The sequence below is a fragment of the Salvia hispanica genome, chromosome 4, assembly GCF_029641045.1.
Source record: "Salvia hispanica isolate PSC_SH4W2 chromosome 4, Shi_PSC_v1, whole genome shotgun sequence".
In the NCBI taxonomy this organism is placed as follows: Eukaryota; Viridiplantae; Streptophyta; class Magnoliopsida; order Lamiales; family Lamiaceae; genus Salvia; species Salvia hispanica.
This window is the reverse complement of record NC_142695.1, coordinates 21,567,193-21,590,206: the sequence shown is the minus strand read 5'-3', so window position 1 is coordinate 21,590,206 and position 23,014 is coordinate 21,567,193. Positions and strand designations below refer to the sequence as shown.

The window sequence follows — 23,014 nt, the reverse complement described above, 5'->3', positions numbered from 1 at the left end:
CTAATTCTAAAATATTAAAGCCCTTTCCATCAAAGTGGCTATATAATTATATGAACGATTCTTTTGCATTAATTTAACTTAATAATTTGATCCAAATCATATGAAATATATAGTCAAATCTGTAATGACTAATTGCTCAATAATATGAATCAATCTTTGTAGTCACACCCATATATATATTCTCATTTGATTGCCTACATAATGCTAATCAAATAGTTATATATATATATACACGTATATTTTCCTTATTAATAGAAATCAAATATTCTATTTATGGTGATCCACAACTAATTGATTTTGCCAATTAAATGGCTAATTAATCACGTAATAAGAAACGTCTCATTCAAATATATATTAATAGCTAATTGATAGCTAATTAATTAGGGAAAAGTGTGTCTTATACCAAGTTAATGTATTACATCAAAAATCCAATTCTATTTAGTATTCTATCACATGTCACATATGTGACACATAAAACTTACATTCTCCCACTTGGCGAACATGTGGGACACAAAGTTTTCGATTCTCCCACTTGTCACACTTGACCGAGCCACAATAAAATAGACATAATAAACATAAGGCGCGCATAATATTGGACTTTATAAATACTTTCATCATTGGCAAACATAAGTATTATATTAGAGAGACTACTAATGCGGGTCATGGCGGGCGTATATCATTCAATCGATATAGTTCCTTCCATGTACCACATCACCAATATCCACTTTAATATAATCTATAAGTGACACCGCGTCCGTAATCGTCTTATTTCAAGACCTCCTGCATTAATACTAAAAACTTACATATGCATATGAAATACTGTAATAAGTATATGCAGGAAATGTAGAAACAACTTTATTGAATTCAAAATATCTATAACTTTAGTGTCTGAACCAACATGGAAACATAAAGATTAGACGTTTCCATACCTAAGACCCATTATGTTAACTTATTCCATAAACGTCTTAGGCGGTAACGCCTTAGTCAATGGTTCAGCTACTATAAGCTGTGTGCTTATATATTTCATAGATATTCTTTGTTCCCAAACTTCATCTTTCACGACAAGAAACTTTAATTCCATGTGTTTAGCTCCTTGAATACTTGTCATACTTATAGAAAGATACGATTGCACTATCATCACAATATAATTTCAACGGCTTGGATATTGAGGAGACAATACCAAGGCCTGAAATAAAATTTTGCAATCATTAATGCTTCAAAGCAAACCATAAATTTAGCTTTAATGGAAATCCAATAATTCCTAGTTGATCAGATTTCCATAATGTGAGCATAAAATCTTTTGTTCACTTTAAGTATCTCATTATTATTTTTGCAGTTCTCCAATGTTCAACACCAGGGTTACTTTGGTAACGGCCTAGTACAGACTTGAGCTGATGTCTGGTCTAGTACAGACTTGAGCATACATCAAACTTCCCACAATAGATGCATAAGGAATAATTTCCATATCCTTACGTTCCAATTCAGTTTTTGGACATTGATCCAAACTGAATTTGTCACCTTTATGAATTTGAACAACACTTGGGGAACAAGCACTCATGCCATATCTCTCTAAAAGATTCGATCTATGTAGCTTTTATGAGACAATCCAAGAGTCCACGTGATTGATCATAAGATATTTCTATCATATGACATAGGATGTCTCACACATATATTTTAAGTTGAAATTTTTAGAGAGATAATTTTAGTGCATGTAGTAATCCAATGTCACTATTAGCAAGCAATATATCATCAACATACAAAACCAAAAATATGAACTTGCTCCCACTAACCTTGAGGTACATACACCGATCAACAGTGTTTTCTTTAAAACCAAAAGCAGTAATAGTGTCATGGAATTTAAAATACCATTGTCGAGAAGCTTGTTTCAGTCCATAAATTGATGTCTTAAGTTTGCAGACTAAAAATTTTCATTCCATTTCTTAATGAAGTCTTCAGGTTGTTTCATGTAGACGTCTTCTTACAAATCGCCATTTAGAAAAGCAGTTTTTCACATCCATTTGATGTAGTTCCAAGTCGAAATGGGCTACAAGTGCCAAAATGATTCTAAGTGAGTCCTTCTTTAATACTTGAGAGAAAGTCTCTTTATAATCAATGCTATCTTTTATGAGTATAACCTTTGGCAACAAGTCTGGCTTTAAATCGTTTGATTAAACCATTTATGTCGAATTTGGTCTTGAAGACCCATTTACACTCAATATACTTTTGTCTATCAAGTAATTCGACAAGGTCCCAGACTCTATTACAATCCATAGATTTTAACTCTTTCATCATGCATCAATCCATTTATTAGAATTATTACACTTAATGGCTAGTGAATATGAAACTGGATCATTACGTATTCATATATCACATTCGGATTCTTGGAGATATGCCACATAGTCATCAGAAATGACCACATTCGTTCTCATTAAGAAAACATTAATGACACTTCTAGAGATGCTTCTTCCACACCTATGTTCGATGAACTTGGCATCATCATTAGTCATTCAAATGTTCAATATTGTTAGGCTATTCAACAATATTTGGCACACTTAATTCTTAAGGAAATGAGGGAAGAGGAAATCTACCCTTATTTCACTAATGACCGCATTATGAGTGTTAAAACTCCCACTGATCTCACCATTCTCAAAGAATCATATATTTCCAGTTTCCATAATTCTCATGTTATCATTAGGATAATAAAACCTTTACCCTTTGGATTTATCTGGTAACCTATAAAGTAACCACTAACTGTCTAAAATTTAATTTCTTTTCTTGCGAAGAGTATACTCTAGTTTCTGCTGAACAGCCCCAAATATGAAGGTGCTGCAAACTGGGTTTTCTACCTGTCCAAAGTTCATAAGAGAGTCTTTGGTACAACCTTACTAGAAACTCGGTTTAATACATAAATAGCGGTTCTAAGAGCATAAATTCACACAACAATATGGGTAAGGTAGAATTATCATACTTGTAATCATTTCAATGAGAATTCAGTTTCGTCTCTTAGCAACATCATTCTGCTGAGGCGTACTTGGCATAGTATATTAAGCATAAATGCCACGCTTTTCTAAGAATTTGGCAAAAAGTCCAAGTAATTGACTTATTTTAGTGGTACGACCATAACATTCACCACCTCTATCAGATCGAATAATTTTCACCTTTCTATTTAATTGTCTTTCAACCTCAGTCATAAAATAACTGTGCCTGAGATTTTTCTTGCAATAAATAAATCCATAACGTGAAAAAAAAATCATCAATAAAGGTGATAAAATATTTTTATCCACCAAAAGCCGAGACATCAATGGTCCACAAATATTTGTATATATAATTTAAGGAGCTCATTGCTTCTTATGGCATTTTTAGTATTGTGTTTGGTTTATTTACATTTAATACAATCCACACAAACTGTAATGCTTGTAAAGTATAGATTCGAATGAATATTATCCTTTATAAGCCTCTTAAGTTTTTTCACTAGAAATATGATCCAGTTCCTTTATGCCATAAGAATGATAAATTCGAATGAATATTATCCTTTAGATGCTCCTTCGGTTGCAGTGTGAGCATGAGATGCACCCATTCCATACTTCTTCATCTTATGCTCCTCCTAGACCAATACGTTTCCCAATTCTAAGAGTCCACTAATCTTTTATAGTGAATCAATTTGGTATGGTCCAGATTGAGGAGGTAAGGAAATTAGGGTCAATTGGACAATGAAATCCTCATTCACCTATAATCCTAATTTCAGCTTAGAAGAGATGTTATTTATGTCCATCACATGCTCGTACATAGTCCGAGAACCATTATATTGCATGCTCATGAGATCCTTCATAAGTTTTCCTGCAATAGACTTTATATGCAGTTGTGAAGCGATCCTCAACATTCTGCAAACATTCTTTTGCAATGTCAGTCGTTGAGAGACTTTATCTGCAACGAATATTCTAATGAACTGTAAACTTAGTCCTATTAGATTTTTCCCTAGTATTATGGGTAATCAACCAACTACTTTGATCATAAAATAATTGGTCTATCATTCAACAGTGTTAGGTCCTAGTCCATTACTTCAAGAGTGAACTTAAGTTTCTCTTTCCATTCAGAGAAGTTAGTTCCATTAAGTGCGGGAAAATTTGAGATAAACATACTAGTAGCAAAAAATATATGTTTTTACATTATAAGAGCAATTAAGAAATGAATGCTCACATATAAAAGCTTTGAATAATAACACGAACATTAATTTGAAAACCAATATCATGAGACAATTATGAAAACTCCTTTGGGTAGTCTTCATACAATAACAAAAATCATGCTTTTAATATCCACATCTTAGTTCAATAATTGAGTAATAATAAATTGGCGTTACCTTTGGGTAATCGACACCAATTTAAATTATTAACTCCATTAGTGTTTATTATGTCACAAAGACTATTTCCTTTGGGAATCTAGACCTTATAACAAACAAACTATTTAGATAATGAATAGCCACAACAAGCATGATGATTAATTGCATACATAGATTTTCATATTAACTTGATTATAAACTCTTCTCATTTTACCTCACTTTGGTGATTGCAAAATAAACATAATATAATCAAGAATGTATAGCGATTAATTGCTTAAGTAGATTTCCACTTAATTTGATTATAAACTATTATTTTACCTCACTTTGGTGATTGTAAAATAAACATAATATAATCAAGAATGTATAGAGATTAATTTCTTAAACAAATTTTAATATGAGTTTGATTATAGACTCTTCTTATTTTGCCCCACTTTAGTGATTGCAAAATAAACATAATATAATAAAAATACATGTTAAAACGAGAATTGAATTATGTAATCATTCATTCCACCGTCTCGGTAGATTCATAATCATAAAACATTTAATTGAAATCTCAATTCACTGATGCATATATTCAAACGCAATTTACATACAATATATACACAGTCAAAATACCAAATCAATTCCATATACATAAATAGAATCAATATGGAAACAATATATTTCAAGTATAATCGCATAAAATGAACAGCCTTTAATTTATAAAGCAATTAAACAAATGCAATTCACAATGAAATAATGCGAACAAAATTTAAGCAAACTAAATTACTAATTCAATCCCACTGTCTCGATTCATGAAAAACAATTTTCCATAAAGATAGTCAATCAAAACATAATTGTTCAATTAGTCAAATGCATATGTTGAATTCACAAATAGGTACAAAATACGTAATACAGTACCCAATTCAATTTACTAATTTGAATTTGCAACATGCTGACCATATTAAAACAATCGATTCAATTCACAATAATTTATCAAATTAAATTCAAAAAATATGGTTTTCAATTATACGAAAATACATGAGTTCTCAACCATGGCTCTGATACCACATGTAAGACATTATTTATCATCATATATTCAAGATTGCATAATTGAATATAAATAAAGCAAGATCTTCGAACATTATGTATTTCACGTAAACCATAATCATAATAGGATCGAGACATACCTTGGCGATCCATAGCGGAAGCGATTGAGGAAGGAGGAGACGAACTTCCTCGGACTTTCTTTGGCGTAGTGGTGCAACTCCAACTCCAAGGATTTGTTTCTCTCTCTTTCCCTCGTTTATGTGTTCTCTTAATGTGTGTGATTTGATGGGATCTCACACTTGTATTTATAGGCAGAGAGAGGACAAACCCTAATTCTAAAATATTAAAGCCCTTTCCATCAAAGTGGCTATATAATTATATGAACGATTCTTTTGCATTAATTTAACTTAATAATTTGATCCAAATCATATGAAATATATAGTCAAATCTGTAATGACTAATTGCTCAATAATATGAATCAATCTTTGTAGTCACACCCATATATATATTCTCATTTGATTGCCTACATAATGCTAATCAAATAGTTATATATATATATATAGGGGTGCATTATAATGATAACCCCAATTTGTGTGATAACCCTATAACTAAATCTCCACCACACATTTTTAAAATATGTGGTCTAGATTTAATCTAACAAAACTATCATTTTATCAAATAAAACTATCATTTTCGAATATATTAAGGGCAAAATTGTCATTTCAATTTTAAAATTGGTGGGAAAAAAGAAAACGATCTGAATTCATCTCAGACTCAAACACTCTGAATCGAATTTCAAACCCTACGAATCGAAGGAAACACTCAAACACTCTGAATCGCATTTGAAACCCTACGAATCGAAGGAAAAATCATCACAATTCTGGAATATGTCGAAGGAAATCATAGTTTTTTCATCGAAGAAAGGTTGGATGAAGTTTATTACTTATTTCACTTTTGATTTTGATCGATTTATCATTTTGCTGATGATTTTCTCGATTATTTTTAGATTCTGTAGTTTTTTAGTGTAGATATTTCTTATATTTATACAATATCGTTCATGCATAACAATATATGCTGCTGGTGTGTGTTTTGCTTTGTTTATGTGTGTTTTGCTTTGTGTGTTGCTATGTGTTTGCATGATCTGTTTAAATGTAGATAAAATGATACTTTCTGATAAAATGATAGTTTCAGATTATAAAATGATAGTTTCATGGGATATATGGAATAAAATGATAGTTTCTGAATGAAAAAATGATAGTTTCATGGGATAAAATGATACTTTATGTTTGTTTGTGTGTGTGTCCTGATGCTACTGCTGCTGTGTTTTTGTGTGTGTTGTTGTGTGTGTCTCTGTGTTTTTGTATGTAGAAATTGTGCCTTTGCTTGATAAAATGATACTTTGGGTGCATAAAATGATAGTTTCTGAAAATGATAAAATGATACTTTGTAAATAGTGTTTTGTTCTACTTAAGTGACAAGTTATTCCCTCTCTGCTTTTTTAAACTCATTGAAATATAGAAAATGATAGTTTCAGAAGAAAAAATGATAATTGCCCTTGATAAAATGATAGTTTCAGATTATAAAATGATAGTTTCATGGGATATGGAATAAAATGATAGTTTCATGAGATAAAATGATAGTTTCTGAATGAAAAAATGATAGTTTCATGGGATAAAATGATACTTTATGTTTGTTTGTGTGTGTGTCCTGATGCTACTGCTGCTGTGTTTTTGTGTGTGTTGTTGTGTGTGTCTCTGTGTTTTTGTATGTAGAAATTGTGCCTTTGCTTGATAAAATGATACTTTGGGTGCATAAAATGATAGTTTCTGAAAATGATAAAATGATACTTTGTAAATAGTGTTTTGTTCTACTTAAGTGACAAGTTATTCCCTCTCTGCTTTTTTAAACTCATTGAAATATAGAAAATGATAGTTTCAGAAGAAAAAATGATAATTGCCCTTGATAAAATGATAGTTTCAGATTATAAAATGATAGTTTCATGGGATATGGAATAAAATGATAGTTTCATGGGATAAAATGATAGTTTCTGAATGAAAAAATGATAGTTTCATGTGATAAAATGATACTTTATGTTTGTTTGTGTGTGTGTCCTGATGCTACTGCTGCTGTGTTTTTGTGTGTGTTGTTGTGTGTATCTCTGTGTTTTTGTATGTAGAAATTGTGCCTTTGCTTGATAAAATGATACTTTGGGTGCATAAAATGATAGTTTCTGAAAATGATAAAATGATACTTTGTAAATAGTGTTTTGTTCTACTTAAGTGACAAGTTATTCCCTCTCTGCTTTTTTAAACTCATTGAAATATAGAAAATGATAGTTTCAGAAGAAAAAATGATAATTGCCCTTGATAAAATGATAGTTTCAGATTATAAAATGATAGTTTCATGGGATATGGAATAAAATGATAGTTTCATGGGATAAAATGATAGTTTCTGAATGAAAAAATGATAGTTTCATGTGATAAAATGATACTTTATGTTTGTTTGTGTGTGTGTCCTGATGCTACTGCTGCTGTGTTTTTGTGTGTGTTGTTGTGTGTATCTCTGTGTTTTTGTATGTAGAAATTGTGCCTTTGCTTGATAAAATGATACTTTGGGTGCATAAAATGATAGTTTCTGAAAATGATAAAATGATACTTTGTAAGTAGTGTTTTGTTCTACTTAAGTGACAAGTTATTCCCTCTCTGCTTTTTTAAACTCATTGAAATATAGAAAATGATAGTTTCAGAAGAAAAAATGATAGTTTCAGATTATAAAATGATACTTTGACTTTATATAATGACATAAACTGTTTAACACACTGAAATCTTTTGTTTATTAGGAAAGAACATTCGTGATGATGATGATGATCAACGTAGAACATTAGCAGAAGAAGTAGAACATATAAGAAATAAGAAGAAAAGAAAGAATGACGATACAACTGATGGTAAGACAGCATCAAAGAAGAGCAAGAAAAAAGTTGTTCAAGATATTGCAGTCATTAGGATAGCAACTTTGGCAGGAAGAAGGAATACTGACTTCTTCGTTGACATGCTTGAATCTCTAAATGAGAATCAAAGAAGAGCTGTTAGAGAGATTGGGTTTGGCGCACTCCTAAACTTCAATATAAGAAGTTTCCCAAGAGCATTAGCGTATTATCTAATCAACAACTTTAACAGTAAAACTTTATCAATTGAGTTGAACAGTGGGGAATCACTGTTTTTAGATGATGAAGATGTTCACATAACTCTTGGGTTCCCGATTGGATCTTTACCTATCAATAAAAGCAAATTTCAGAAAAATACCCACATCAAAACTGAAATTGCTAAATTCTGTAAAGGTGGAGAGAAAAAAATGGTGCCAAAGTATGTTGTAGAGCAGATGGAGAGAGACAAAGAAGGTGGTGAGTTCTTTAAATGGACTTTTATGGTTCTCATGGAGTATGCCTTGATTAACACTCCTGCTGATGGAAATTTGAGGCCAAAAATTTTAGATTACATAGCTGATGTTGAGAAGATCAAAGAATACAATTGGTGTGGCTATGTCATATCCAGATTGCATGAAACACAAAAGAGGTGGAAAAAAGACACAGCAAAGATATTTACCGGGCCAGTTATCTTTGTAGTGGTAAGAATATATTTGTTTTCCATTGTCTATGAATCTATTTACAGAAAAACTAATATTTAGTTTTTGTTTAATGTAGGCTTGTTACGTGGACAGGATTCTCTTTGAAAAAAAAATGGTGCCAAGATGTTACCCAACAGTGAAAGGATGGACTGCAGAACTGTTGAAAGATAGACAAAGAGCAGAAATGGAGAATTCAACATTTGGTCTGGGTCATATGTATGACCGATATAAAAAGCAGCCACATGAAGAAAATGATAAAGATGACGAAGAAGATGAATCTCAAGATGTAGAAGTTTTGAAGACAAATGATCATCATGATCATGATGAAGTGGGGACAACCAATGAATGGGAGAATTTCATAAATGAATGGAAGGGAGCTGCAAAGGATGTTAAAGCCTCAATGTTGAAGATGGTTGATGTCCTTGAAGCAGCGCCGGATAAACTCAGGAATCTCAATAGCTTTAAGATAATCTGTGATACAACGAGAAATGCAATGGGATTGAGAGAGGAAGGTGTGAAGCATGTTATAGAAAGTCAGGATACAATGACACAGGCTATAAACAATGATGAAACTGATGATCCTGAATGGATTGATATCATGATTGAGTTAACTAAAGCTGCTGAGAGGACATATATATTGAAAAATAAGAATGAGTTCCCTACTCACTCTGATACCTGAATGTGATGACAGTCCTAATGAGAATCAAGAATTTAATCGGGAAAAGGATGTGGAGAAGGAAAAAGATGATGAGGTGGAAAACGAGCAAGAGAAACAGAATGAAAGCGAAAAGGAAAAGGCTAATAAAGCAGCTGTAAAAGAAAAGGAAAAAGTTTCAGAGAAAGAAGTTCAGAATGAAGAATATGAGGTAACTTTTAAAAATGATAGTTTAAGTACATAAAATGATTGTTTATATGTTTAAAATGATATATGTTTGATGATGCTTTTTGGTAGTTCTGTTTTATTTGAAAACTGATACTTTTGAATCATAAAATGATAGTTTAAGCGGATAAAATGATACTTTTGCCTGATAAAATGATAAAATGATACTTTTGCCTGATAAAATGATAGAAATTGTGCTTTTGCATGATAAAATGATAAAATGATACTTTTGCCTGAAAAAAATAATAGAAATTGTGCTTTTGCATAATAAAATGATAAAATGATACTTTTGCATCATAAAATGATACTTTTGCATCATAAAATAGTATCCCTTCTGTCAATAACAATTTATATTTTTTTTAAATGAAAGCATGACAGAGTTGATAACATAATATCCACTGTCATCAAGGATATAAATGTTGAAAAAGGAGATGATGAAGTTTTAAAATAGAGAGAAGAAAATTTGAATAAGGACAAAGGGAAGAAGATGGTTTCTCAAGATCAAGATCCTCCAGTCGAAAAGGAGAAGGAGAAAGTGGTCAGAACAACAAACAAAATTGTTGAAGCAATGTGCTCTCCCTACAATGTCAGAGCAGTAAATCTGAAAGGAAAGCTGAATAAAGAAGAGAGAGAAATAATGTACTGGTTGATGAAAGATGAAGAAAGTGAACAGTAAGTTTTGAATTACATAATTATATTCTTATTCAGTTCTTTTAACTAACATTAAATATGAATTTGAAATCAGTTATGAGGTAGTTTATGAGAACGACAAGATCACATTGTTCAAGATTGACTTCCACAGCCTTGCTCCACGTTCATACGTCAGGATCAACATCATAGATGCATGGGCTGTGTTCCTCAACTACAATGAAAAATTCAAATCAAAGGCATCACCGAGTCGTCTTTTCATCAACACAACACCTACGGTACAGTAAACGAGTAAATAAATAATAGTATTACATTAAAAATTAAAATATATTTTTTACAAAAATGTAAACATGACAGATTTACAACATTACTGCAAGGAGATCTGGTTGGACTGAAGCAGAGAGTCGAGAAAGATTTTGCTCAAACTTGAACGAATTTGTGTCACAGATTGAAAATTTCAAATGGGAAAATTATGACCTGGTAAGTCATAATTAGATATACATTACAGAACAAGGGTGCGTTATAATGGTAACCCATATTTATGTGATAAGCTAATAACCCTATCATTTTATGGGTCAAAAGTATCATTTTTACTAAAAATGATATTTTTCGTCCATAAAATGATATTCTGTTCTACAAAATGATACTTTTCATCCATAAAATGAGGGTTATTAGGTTATCACAATAAATATGGGTTATGATATGATCACATCCCTTACAGAACAACATACCTATATTTTTGAAAATGACATTTATATATAAAGTTTTGAAAATTAGATATTCTTTCCAATCTGGGCGTACGAACATTATTATATCATCTGCTTCAATCTCAAAATGCAAATGATGGATGTGATTGACAATTCTCTGGTTAGTCAAGATTTTTACTTGAGAAGAAATATGAAGATGCACCAAGTACTCTGGTATGTTTAGTTAAATGCATTCAGTATTTATTAGTTAAAATGCATTGACTATAATTCAGCAGGGAACATAATATAATTTTTAATCAACCTCATGTATGTTTTGTGTTATTTGAATAGAGAAATTTCTTCCGAACTTATCTTGGAAATGGACTCAATCCATCAATGGGAAGAACTGTCAAACTGTCAAAAACCAGATACATGAATATGCCATGGCAGAACGATACAAATAAAGTTGACTGTGGAATTTATGTGATGCGCCATTTGGAGACTTACATGGGTGGTCCTGTTCGTAACTGGAATTCGGGTTTAACGAAGAAGGGAACAGGGTCTTTCATAAAACTCCGTGCCAGATATACTGAAGCATTGCTTATTGGAGATACTAACAAGAAGGCTTTTGAGACACTTACAATGATAAAGAAGAAGTTTGAGAATGACAGCAAAAAAGAAGATATTGATGTTGAAAAGATGATTAGAGAATTTAAACCCCCTGTATACTAACTTCTATGACTTGATAATAGCGTTTTGTAATAGTGGTTTCGAATATAATCACCCAAATTATCATTTTATCTGCTACAACTATGATTTTGTCATTATATCGTTTTATCAGTCAGAAGTATCATTTTATCATTTTATCTGCTGAAAGTATCATTTTATCAACTGCGAGTATCATTTTATAATTTTATAAGTCAGAAGTATCATTTTATCAGCTTATATATCATTTTGTGAGATTAAAACATCATTTTATCCGTTGATAGTATCATTTTATCAGCTTATATGTCATTTTTTCCAGCTTATACATCATTTTATAAGGTTATTGTCATTTTATTTGCTGCGAGTATCATTTTTTCAGGTTAAAGTATCATTTTATCAGTTTATAAACAAAAGAATGATGTTATCAGCCAAAGTATCATTTTATCAGTCAGAAGTATCATTTTATCATTTTATCTGCTGAAAGTATCATTTTATCAACTGCGAGTATCATTTTATAATTTTATAAGCCAAAAGTATCATTTTATCAGCTTATATATCATTTTTTATGTCATTTTTTCAGGTTAAAGTATCATTTTATCAGTTTATAAACAAAAGAATGATGTTATCAGCTAAAGTATCATTTTATCAGTCAGAAGTATCATTTTATCAACTGCGAGTATCATTTTATCAACTGCGAGTATCATTTTATCAGCTTATATATCATTTTTGATGTCATTTTTTCAGGTTAAAGTATCATTTTATCAGTTTATAAACAAAAGAATGAGTTTATCAGCCAAAATGTCATTTTATACACCTAAAATACCTAAACTATATCAAATGGCTTCAATCTGACTTCTCATTGACTCTACCACAATTTCTTGAATCATGACGACCCATCTCATGACATTTACCACACCGTCGTAGAGGCTTATTTGCTTTCCTTATTGCACTCTGCCTCTTTGCTACTTTGCCACTAGCTGATCCTTTAGTACTAACAACGTCTGGAGGATGTACATCAATTACATCAGGTACTGCCATTCCATAAAAATCCTCAACCATCTTCTTCTTTTCAATGACTGAAGGTGCTGCACAATTTCCAAACATATGCTGTTCCAAATCATCAAGACCAGCACTTAACAAAGACAAATGATCCATACTTCCTTCAGACTTTTGGACTAATCGATAAAAGTTGGAGAACAACTTTTTCTTAACTTCCTGCTTTTCATCCAAATCTGCAAGATAAAAGATAACATTATTACAATAAGTACTATCATTTCTCTGACTGAAAAATAGAATTTTTACAAATAAAGGTTAAAAATGGAACACACGTTCAAATGGTTGTTGTTCCTCAGATGGTAGACCATGTGCTGCCTTTAGTAAAGAACTCTTCAACCACCTTCGACCAAAATATTTCTCAGGAATGAGATTAGCAGACTTATTCTTCAACAAACAAAATATATGACAACATAACAAACCAATTCTGGAAAACTTCTTGCAACTACAGTCGAATGTGTCTTGCTTACAATCATACATAACATCCAATGTTCTACCATATTGGTCCTTGACCTGATGCTTCTTGATGTTATCCTCAACAATAGTTATAGAAACAATCTCACACACAATACTTATTTCCTGTTGTACATGTTTGAAAATAGAATCAGTGTAGATTGTAGATGCATGCTTCTCAATAGGCAATTGGGTTGACAAATCAGGAATAGTTGAGTAATCCAAGTAGTTCAATCGTGAATTGGCATTCCTTTGATCTCCCACAACATAATTAAAGAAATTGATGAACTGTACAAGATTTGCACGTGGCTTTGTGTAGTTTTTAAAAAAGCTATTCTCCGATTCAGACATCGATGTAGTCCTAAGAAGCGACCCCATGGGAAAATCTCGAAAATAAGCAGGAACCCAGAATTCTCTATCTTCAAACATTGATCCAAACCAGTGCACGTCTTCTAATCCATACCGTTCCATTATATCATTCCATATTATATCAAACTCATCAGGCTCTAACAAATCAGACCAAACACATGCATTCAACTCTTTTTTGAAATCTTCATTACCAAGTAAAGATTTGGGCAACTTATCTGACACCTTAACCATGATATGCCACATACACCATCGGTGCCTTGTTTGTAAAAGTACTTGTTGAACAGCAAGTTTGATCCCCCAATCTTGATCAGTGATAATCAATTTGGGTGCTACCCCCATGCATCGAACAAAACAGCCAAACAACCAAGAATAGGATTCTCTACCTTCACTTGATAACAAGCCAGCTCCAAATGTAACTGGTCTAGAATGGTTATCTTTTCCAGTGAATGGAGCAAAAATCATGCAATACCTTCAGAATATAACATAAAAATGAATTATATTTATCAGCTATGAGTATCATTTTATCAGCCAGAAGTATCATTTTATCAGCAATGAGTATCATTTTATCAGCCAAAAGTATCATTTTATCAGCAATGAGTATCATTTTATCAGCCAAAAGTATCATTTTATTAGTAAGAAGTATCATTTTATCAGCAATGAGTATCATTTTATCAGCCAAAAGTATCATTTTATCTGCAATGAGTATCATTTTATCAGCCAAAAGTATCATTTTATTAGTAAGAAGTATCATTTTATCAGCAATGAGTATCATTTTATCAGCCAAAAGTATCATTTTATCTGCAATGAGTATCATTTTATCAGCCAAAAGTATCATTTTATCAGCAATGAGTATCATTTTATCAGCTATTGACAGAAGGGATACTATTTTATGATGCAAAAGTATCATTTTATCATTTTATTATGCAAAAGCACAATTTCTATCATTTTATCATGCAAAAGTATCATTTTATTAGTAAGAACTATCATTTTATCTACTGCAAGTATCATTTTATCAGCAATGAGTATCATATTATCAGATATGAGTATCATTTTATCAGATATGAGTATCATTTTATCAGCAAAAAGTATCATTTTATGTCTATTAGCAACAAAAGTAATATACCTGTTAGTGTTGTATGTTGAATCAAATGAAATTACATCTCCAAACATATGATAATTTCGTCTTGAAATAGCATCAGCCCAAAAGAGTCTAGTTAACTTTCCATGAGATCCTATCTCAATTTCATAATAGAAGGCATCAGATGATTCCTTTTGAGAACGCATATAATCAAAAATCATTTGAGCATCTGAACCATCAATATTGGACATAATATCACGATAACCATTTCTAATATCAATAATATCACATCCAACATTTTCAGGTCCACCCATTATCTCCTTCAAAAGTTTGAATGTGAGAGTGGGACCAATATTACACCTGCCACAATCCTCCATAAACCTCCGATGAATAGGATCCAGATTGCGATTGGCCATCATAAAATGCCTATGCTCATCCGCAACCATTAAGTGATTATGATACTCAACAAACTGATAAACCTCATATCCTCTGCTCTTGCCATCTGAATAATATCTCAAATTGAGCTTAGCAAGACATTCACACCTAAATGACCGACACCTACGCTTCTTAAAAGACACTTCAGTTGATTGGGATGCATGACCAGGTATAAAATTCTTAGAGCCTTGTCTGTTGCAAGCCAAATACTGCCACTTAGTAATACCTTGAACTGATTTGTTACCCATTTTACGAATGCCAAAACCAACTGAACGAGCATAATGTTCATAGAAACCAACTGCTTCTACTAATGTATTGAATTTCATACCAATCATTGGCTTCAAAGCATCATCACAAACAGGAATGTACATACCTACAAATCAGTAAAAGTGTCATTTTATCATAGTATCATTTTATCATAATATCATTTTATGCACTAAAAGTATCATTTTATGCAGTAAAAATATCATGTTATGCAATAAACCTATCATCACAAACAGGAATGTAAATACCTACAAATCAGTAATAGAATCATTTTATCATAGTATCATTTTATCATAGTATCATTTTATCCGACAAAACTATCATGTTATGCAGTAAACCTATCATCACAAACAGGAATGTACATACCTACAAATCAGTAATAGTATCATTTTATCATAGTATCATTTTATCATAATATCATTTTATCCGACAAAACTATCATGTTATGCAGTAAACCTAACATTTATAAGCCAAAAGTATCATTTTAACACATAATCGACAATACATAATATAATCAAATAAGAATTTCAGTACATCAGAAACATAAACCAATCAACAACTAATATTAATCTAAAATCAAATTCAATACATGAATATGAACACAATCAATAAGCTAAATAATAGATAATGATTGTTACCTTCGTTATTTGCTACAGATTCCATCGAAGCAAATTTTCACAGCAATTGAAGAGGTAATCAATGAAAATAAGAACGCAAAATTGAAAACATCTTCCCGATCACAATTATGGAAACAAAATCTGAAGACTATGGAAAATGAATCAAATCTGGAGCCTATGGAAACAAAATAAGCGAAAAGTATGGAAACAAAATCGCAGAGAAGAGGAGAGAATCAAATTGAGTGATCTGGATCAAAATGGAAACAAAATCACAGAGAAGATGAGAGAATCGAAAATCGCTGAGAAGAAACCGATGAGAAGAGCGTGAAATCTGGAGTGAATCTGGAGCGAAATTCAAAAATTAAATTAGCGAAATGACATATTTACCCTCTGCGCCTATTTTTATTAAGTAAATCTAAGTTTGAATCTCAACCACAAGATTATAAAATATGTGTGGTCCAGATTTAGTTATAGAGTTATCATGTGATTTGAGAGTTATGATATGATCGCATCTCTATATATATATATATACACGTATATTTTCCTTATTAATAGAAATCAAATATTCTATTTATGGTGATCCACAACTAATTGATTTTGCCAATTAAATGGCTAATTAATCACGTAATAAGAAACGTCCCATTCAAATATATATTAATAGCTAATTGATAGCTAATTAATTAGGGAAAAATGTGTCTTATACCAAGTTAATGTATTACATCAAAAATCCAATTCTATTTAGTATTCTATCACATGTCACATATGTTACACATAATACTTACAAGACCCCCTCCTAAGTTGAGAGATCATATATTCTAAATTAAGTTATTTGTCTCCTATAAAGCAAAGACAGACCATATATTAGTCACCAATTCCATATTCATGCTCAAGTGTATTTTTCATTGTTTATTTTGATATATTACAAAACTTGTGTGTGCAATATTAGCTTAAAATTTTGGCAGTTCACACAACTTACCTAGAATCATGCAAAACACACCCTAAACTGTTAATCTGTTATCATTTTTAATTTCAGGACTACCTTCATAGACACAAATACACCGGACTTTAATGGTAGAGTTAGTAATTGGCTTACTCAGATTATATATTAAGGTAACAAAGATAACCATTAGTTCATTAATGAACCTATGGTAAGAAAAAACGTTATGTCAAAGATGTGATTTATCTAAACAAACAAAGGTAATCAACTCAATAACATTTATATTAACTGCTTCTTAGTCGGGCAGGTAATAGCTAAGCAAAAGGATATTTGATGGGTTTTCAAATCTATACTAAAATCAGTAATTACATATGAATATGATTAAATAGGGCATAATTTGGTCTTACTAATTTTTTTTTTTTACTTACAAGATATAAGAAATGATGAAGATTAGAGTTAATAAACTTTGATACTCCCTCCGTCCCCTTTAGCAGTCTCGTTGACTTTTCTACATTGTTACTATTTTTTCACCTTAACTATTTATTATCATTTTTATAAAACGAGTGCATAAAAGTAACTGGGACTGTTAAAAGCGGGACAAAGGGAGTATAACATTTAAACTTTGATATTACACTTTTTGGAATAGCCTTTATTATTCGAACTAATAAAAAAGTTACATGGTTTGATTATAGTTAGTTTCTTTGTTTATAGAATGATAGCACTAACCAAAGTTAATTTTATGTTCAGGTACAAATAAAATACTCCCCCCGTCCCATAAATATTGTCACATTTTGATCGGGCACGAGTTTTCAAAAATGTAATAGAAAGTGAGTTAAAAAAGTTGGGTTCTACTTTTTATATATTAGCTTGATAATAAAATGTGAGGGAGAATGAGTTAGTGGAATATGTGATTACTACAAAAAATGTTGAAAAGTGAAATTTGACAAATTTTATAGGACGAACGAAAATAAAAATATGACAAACTTTCAGGGACGGATTGAGTAATAAGAGATGCAGCATTGGAAACATTGAAATCTTCTTGTTTGTTGTGTATACACACGTCACACGCACACTCCATTCTACATTTAAGAGGCATTGTATCTATTCTCACATGTATCGTTTCATAGCTATGTTATGTTTCGACTAGACATAATACAAATAGTACTAGTTATCATAATTTTGATTATTAATTTATCTTGATTGGGTGTTTGATAGCTAAAGGATAAATGTGAGTTATCTTATTTAGATGTTTGTTACAACTAAAGATAAAAATTGGAATTGTCAAAATTATCCTCAATAATTTTACTTAATGATTAAACTATCCTCATGTTGTCTTAATTTTAGATCATTTTGACAATTTATTGACGTTGAAAAATATCAAAACATACCATTTCTTATTATATAAAATACTAAAAATGGAGTACATAATAAATATGATCATAACTTAAATTTGTTAATTTTATTTTTTATTATATACTCCCCGTTCCCTCATAGTTGAGTCATTTTCCATATATAGTAATATTTTTTTTCTTTCTTACTTTACTTACTTTATTCACTTTCTAACTTTATTCACTTTCTACTTTATTCTCTCTCCTGCTTTTTTTTATCTATTTATTTAAAACACTCAACATCCATTTTTTAAACTGCGTGCCGAAAAGTTTCACTTTAACTATAAGAGAATGGAGGGAGTAATTTTATTTATATGAAAAATATCCAAGCATGCCATTTCATATTATAAGAAAAATGATAAAAATGAGAAATTAAATAAATATGATCATAACTATATTTGTTACTTTTATTTTTCTTATATATTTTATGTATATTAAAAATACTCAAGCATATCATAACTTAGCATTTCTCATCATACATTAATTATATGAATAATTATATAGTTTAATTCTTTATTTTATTATATTATTGCACATTATTAATTACATTAATTATTATTTATTATATTAACATATAATTAAAGTATGTATGTGTATAAAATATAGTGTGTATACATATATATATATATATGGCTGTAGATAAAATTGATGGGTAAAATTGTATTTTCCTAAAACTAACTAGGTAGACTAGATATGTAACTTTTAAGAAAAGTGTGACATCTTTTGTGGGACGGAGGGAGTAGGTTTTTAGGTGGGCTTTGTCTGGGCCGGATACAAAACACGATCATGCAGATTTGTAACTTGGCTACCAAACACACAACTAAACTCAGATAACTCCCATTATCTAGTTGCAATGACGGGCGCAGAAAATAAAGCTCGTGGGGTCGGATAATATACATAATTAATAATAATAATAATATTTAAATGATTATTTTAAAATTAATTTAATTAATAATAAATATAGTAAATAATTGTTTTAAAAAAATATTTCATATTGTGTAGTCATATCTTTTGTTATGAATGATATATATGTTTCCTAGGAATATCTATATTTAACAAAATCTACTTAAAAATTTCTTTGATCCTTTTGTAATAGTATTAATTGAATGTTTCTCGCTCGATATGTATTAAGACAACCTCCCAACATATTTTTGCAGCTTATTCAAAAGAATTCAGAAAATACATTTTCGGTCGAATATTATAAACTCCCTTAAAAGTTACTATATTTCAATATTATAAAAGTAATAATCGCTTGATAATTTATTATTAACTTCAAAAATCCAATAAATGAAATAAAAATAGATTGAAATTATGGTTAATATCATATATATTCTTCTGTAATGATAATGGTGACTTAATCTATAACCCAAATAATTTTAACTACATAAGCCATCTATATGTTGATGTTAAAAGGGATCGACTAATTTTAGTATTTTAAAAATAGGCCGTGCGTGATGCCCTTTCATTTAATTTAATTATTAAAATAATTGGAAATAAAAGAAGTGGAATTGTTTCCTTTATTACAGATTATATCTATTCTTTTTTACAGTCTCTCTCCTCAAATCCCCAATCTTCCTTATTACTCCAACTGATTCGTCCTCTCTGTTACTCCGACGAAGGCCAAACCATGGGATGGAGCTCTGCCGTGTAGGGTCGGAGATGCTGCTGCATAGGGCCAGAGGTCAAAAAACTGAAGTTTCTTGGCAGCCTCAATGGACAGCGGTGGGGTCGGTCGACCCCACCCGACCCCACCTACATCCGTCGTTGTCTAGTTGTAACATACATACCAAACAGTGCCTCAATGTTTAGAACAGGAATTGCTATATCATTTAAAATAAAATAAAAAATATAATTACGCAGTCAACACTGTATTTTCCCGCCCAAATTGTGTCATAGTGGCAGTGCTGTGAATTTCACACAACTGCCACTTTATATTAGTATAGATAGATTTCGATTGAATGGACGATTTTTCAATTTGTTCAAATTCAGTCAAAATTAGATTGAATGTGTGGTTTCGATTTCTATTTTGTTTTTTTTACAATAATCACTTCAGTGGCAATATCCCGAAGATTCAACTCCCAAATCTTGACCAATTCAATATATCTTTCAACAATTTAAACGGCTCCATTCCGAAAGACATTGTGAGAAATCGAAGGATTCATTTCTCGGTACTTCTCTTTGTGGCAAGCCTCTTGACAGCGTGTGTCTCGAAACTCTGGATATTGCCGCCGATGGATCTGCGAATGACGGTGACAGATTGATTACACAGAGTGATTATCAGCTCACTTCCGAAATAAAGTAAATGTCAAGGTTCCTATAATCCTCAGCGGCGGAGATTAGGCCATCATCGGTTTTGGGGCAGTTTTTGAAATCAAGCAGCGGATGTGATGGTAGCGATGAAGGGCGGCGGGATGGAACAATTTGAGAGTTTTTATGTGGAAGGATTTGGGGGCCGCGGAGAGAGAGTTAGATGAGTTTTGTATTTTTAAATTTTTTTATTTTAGTTATTTATTAAATTTAAAATCTGTTTTGAATTACTCTTTTTACTCTCTCCGTCCCCGATTAAGAGTCACATTTTGACCGGACACGAGTTTTAAAGAAATGTAAAGAAAATGTGGTTGAAAAAGTTAGTGAAATGTGATACCCATTTTTTTTATATTGGTTTTATAATAAAATGTTAGTGAATTGAGTTAGTAGAATGTGAGACCTACTTATTATTAGTAGAATGTGAGACCTACTTATTATTTTAGACACTCATATGGAAAAAAGACAAAACAGGACCATATTTATTTGGCTGAGATTTGAAAATAAAAAATAAATAAATATTTTTAATCAAAATTGTAAAACAACTATATATTTAGGGCAATGAATGTAGTAATATAAAATATTATTGTCTAATGACTAATCTACCTCTGCCTATTGATCATGGGGGAAGGAAGCTGAGATCCAAACGAAATTTATCATATCATATGTTAATCAATACATTTATGATTTATATATCAATGTGTCTAGCGCTCATTATTCATATAAACTTAAATATATAAAATTAAATTATATGATTCATGAATCAAATTTAATATAAATATCATATAGTCTCAATCAAGGATGGATGCATAAATTTTTTTCAGTAAAGGCTCTACTGTAATAAATTTTTTCAGTATATTATATTATATTATATTATATATGCAAAACAGTAATTATGCAAAAAATTCAAAACATAACGACTATAAAAAGCATACATATTTTATATGTAAAACTAAATCAATGCATAAATTAAAATATTATCATGCGATAGGTATAGATGTAGATAAATATAGAATTGAAAACAAATTCGAACTATTATACTCAAAATTCAAACTCATAGTTTAGCAAAAAAATATTCACCACTCCAAATATCTTAAACTCAAATAGAACGGATAAAACTCAATCATTTTATCACAAAATCCCATATATATTTAACAATACAAACTGTATATTTTGTTCGCATAGTTTCAATTTCTCAATACAATGAATAGTAAACACAATAAATACTGTATTTGCATTTTCGAACTAAAAAGAAATCTATACAATATATAAAAGGTTAGTTTTGGAGGTATTTAAGAAAATAAGGGGAATTTTGAGGGTATTTAAGAAAATGCTTTTTTAAAATAGATATTATTATTTAAATATAAATATGAAAGGCCATTTAAATATTTGATTAAAAGAGTGAGTGGGAGGTTAGCAAATGTTAAGCTCGAATGATTTTAAATCAAATGAGTTCAATTGCATGTGCCTCAACGACATGACCAACTTTTGGAGAAACATGCCGCTTTCTTCAGTTGATTATGAATATTCTATGATTCAGTGTAGTAATGAATGTAACCAATTCATACATAATTAATCTGGGATTCATGTCGAATTTCTTCATGGTTCTTCCGTTTTAGAGATTACAAATTAATCGAGTTCCTTTTTATCTAGCTTGATGGTTTCTTTTGTGATATTCAATCTTAATGCTGCTAATATATTCCTATTACTAGCCATTGTAATAATATTATTTAGGAAATAGGAAGACTACGAATAATATATGTACTTTAATAGGTACACAACTTTAATAAGCGATACGGAGTAGTATATTGGATATTAAGTTTGATACCATGCTGATCCCAACCTACTCATACAAGTTTGGGATGTGGCCTTAGTTGAATTAAGTCTATGATGGTCGGAAACCATTAACTTCTTGGTGTTTGTTGCAAAACCATAAACATGTCTAGACATATACAATAAATTATTCACAAATTTAAAATACATATTCAAAATATGATCAAATAATATACGGTATATATAATTAAATAAATATATAAGAAAAATATTCTTAAAATTGGCCAACCTTACAATTTCTATGTGATCTTTCAAATCCAAAATTTATATAGTAGATTGAGAGTGTAATTAATGTTTTTAAATTTATGATTGTTTTAATTAGTTTTGTAATGTCAATGACAGTTTGAAATCCGTGAATGAGTTCATTCCTGTTGA

The 23,014-nt window shown here is 30.7% G+C and overlaps 1 protein-coding gene across 1 annotated transcript; it reads right to left on the bottom strand.

Moving 5' to 3' along the window:
* Window positions 1–12,590: 12,590 nt before the first annotated feature.
* LOC148927462 (protein FAR1-RELATED SEQUENCE 5-like) lies at window positions 12,591–16,490 on the bottom strand. The gene is made up of 4 exons (XM_089056606.1): window positions 14,907–16,490; window positions 13,445–14,252; window positions 13,237–13,348; window positions 12,591–13,140 (listed from the first exon to the last, which is right to left on the bottom strand). The coding sequence occupies exons 1-4, from the start codon at window positions 15,665–15,667 to the stop codon at window positions 12,752–12,754; spliced, it is 2,070 nt and encodes a 689-aa protein (XP_088912732.1). The 5' UTR covers window positions 15,668–16,490; the 3' UTR covers window positions 12,591–12,751.
* Between the last annotated feature and the right edge of the window lie 6,524 nt (window positions 16,491–23,014).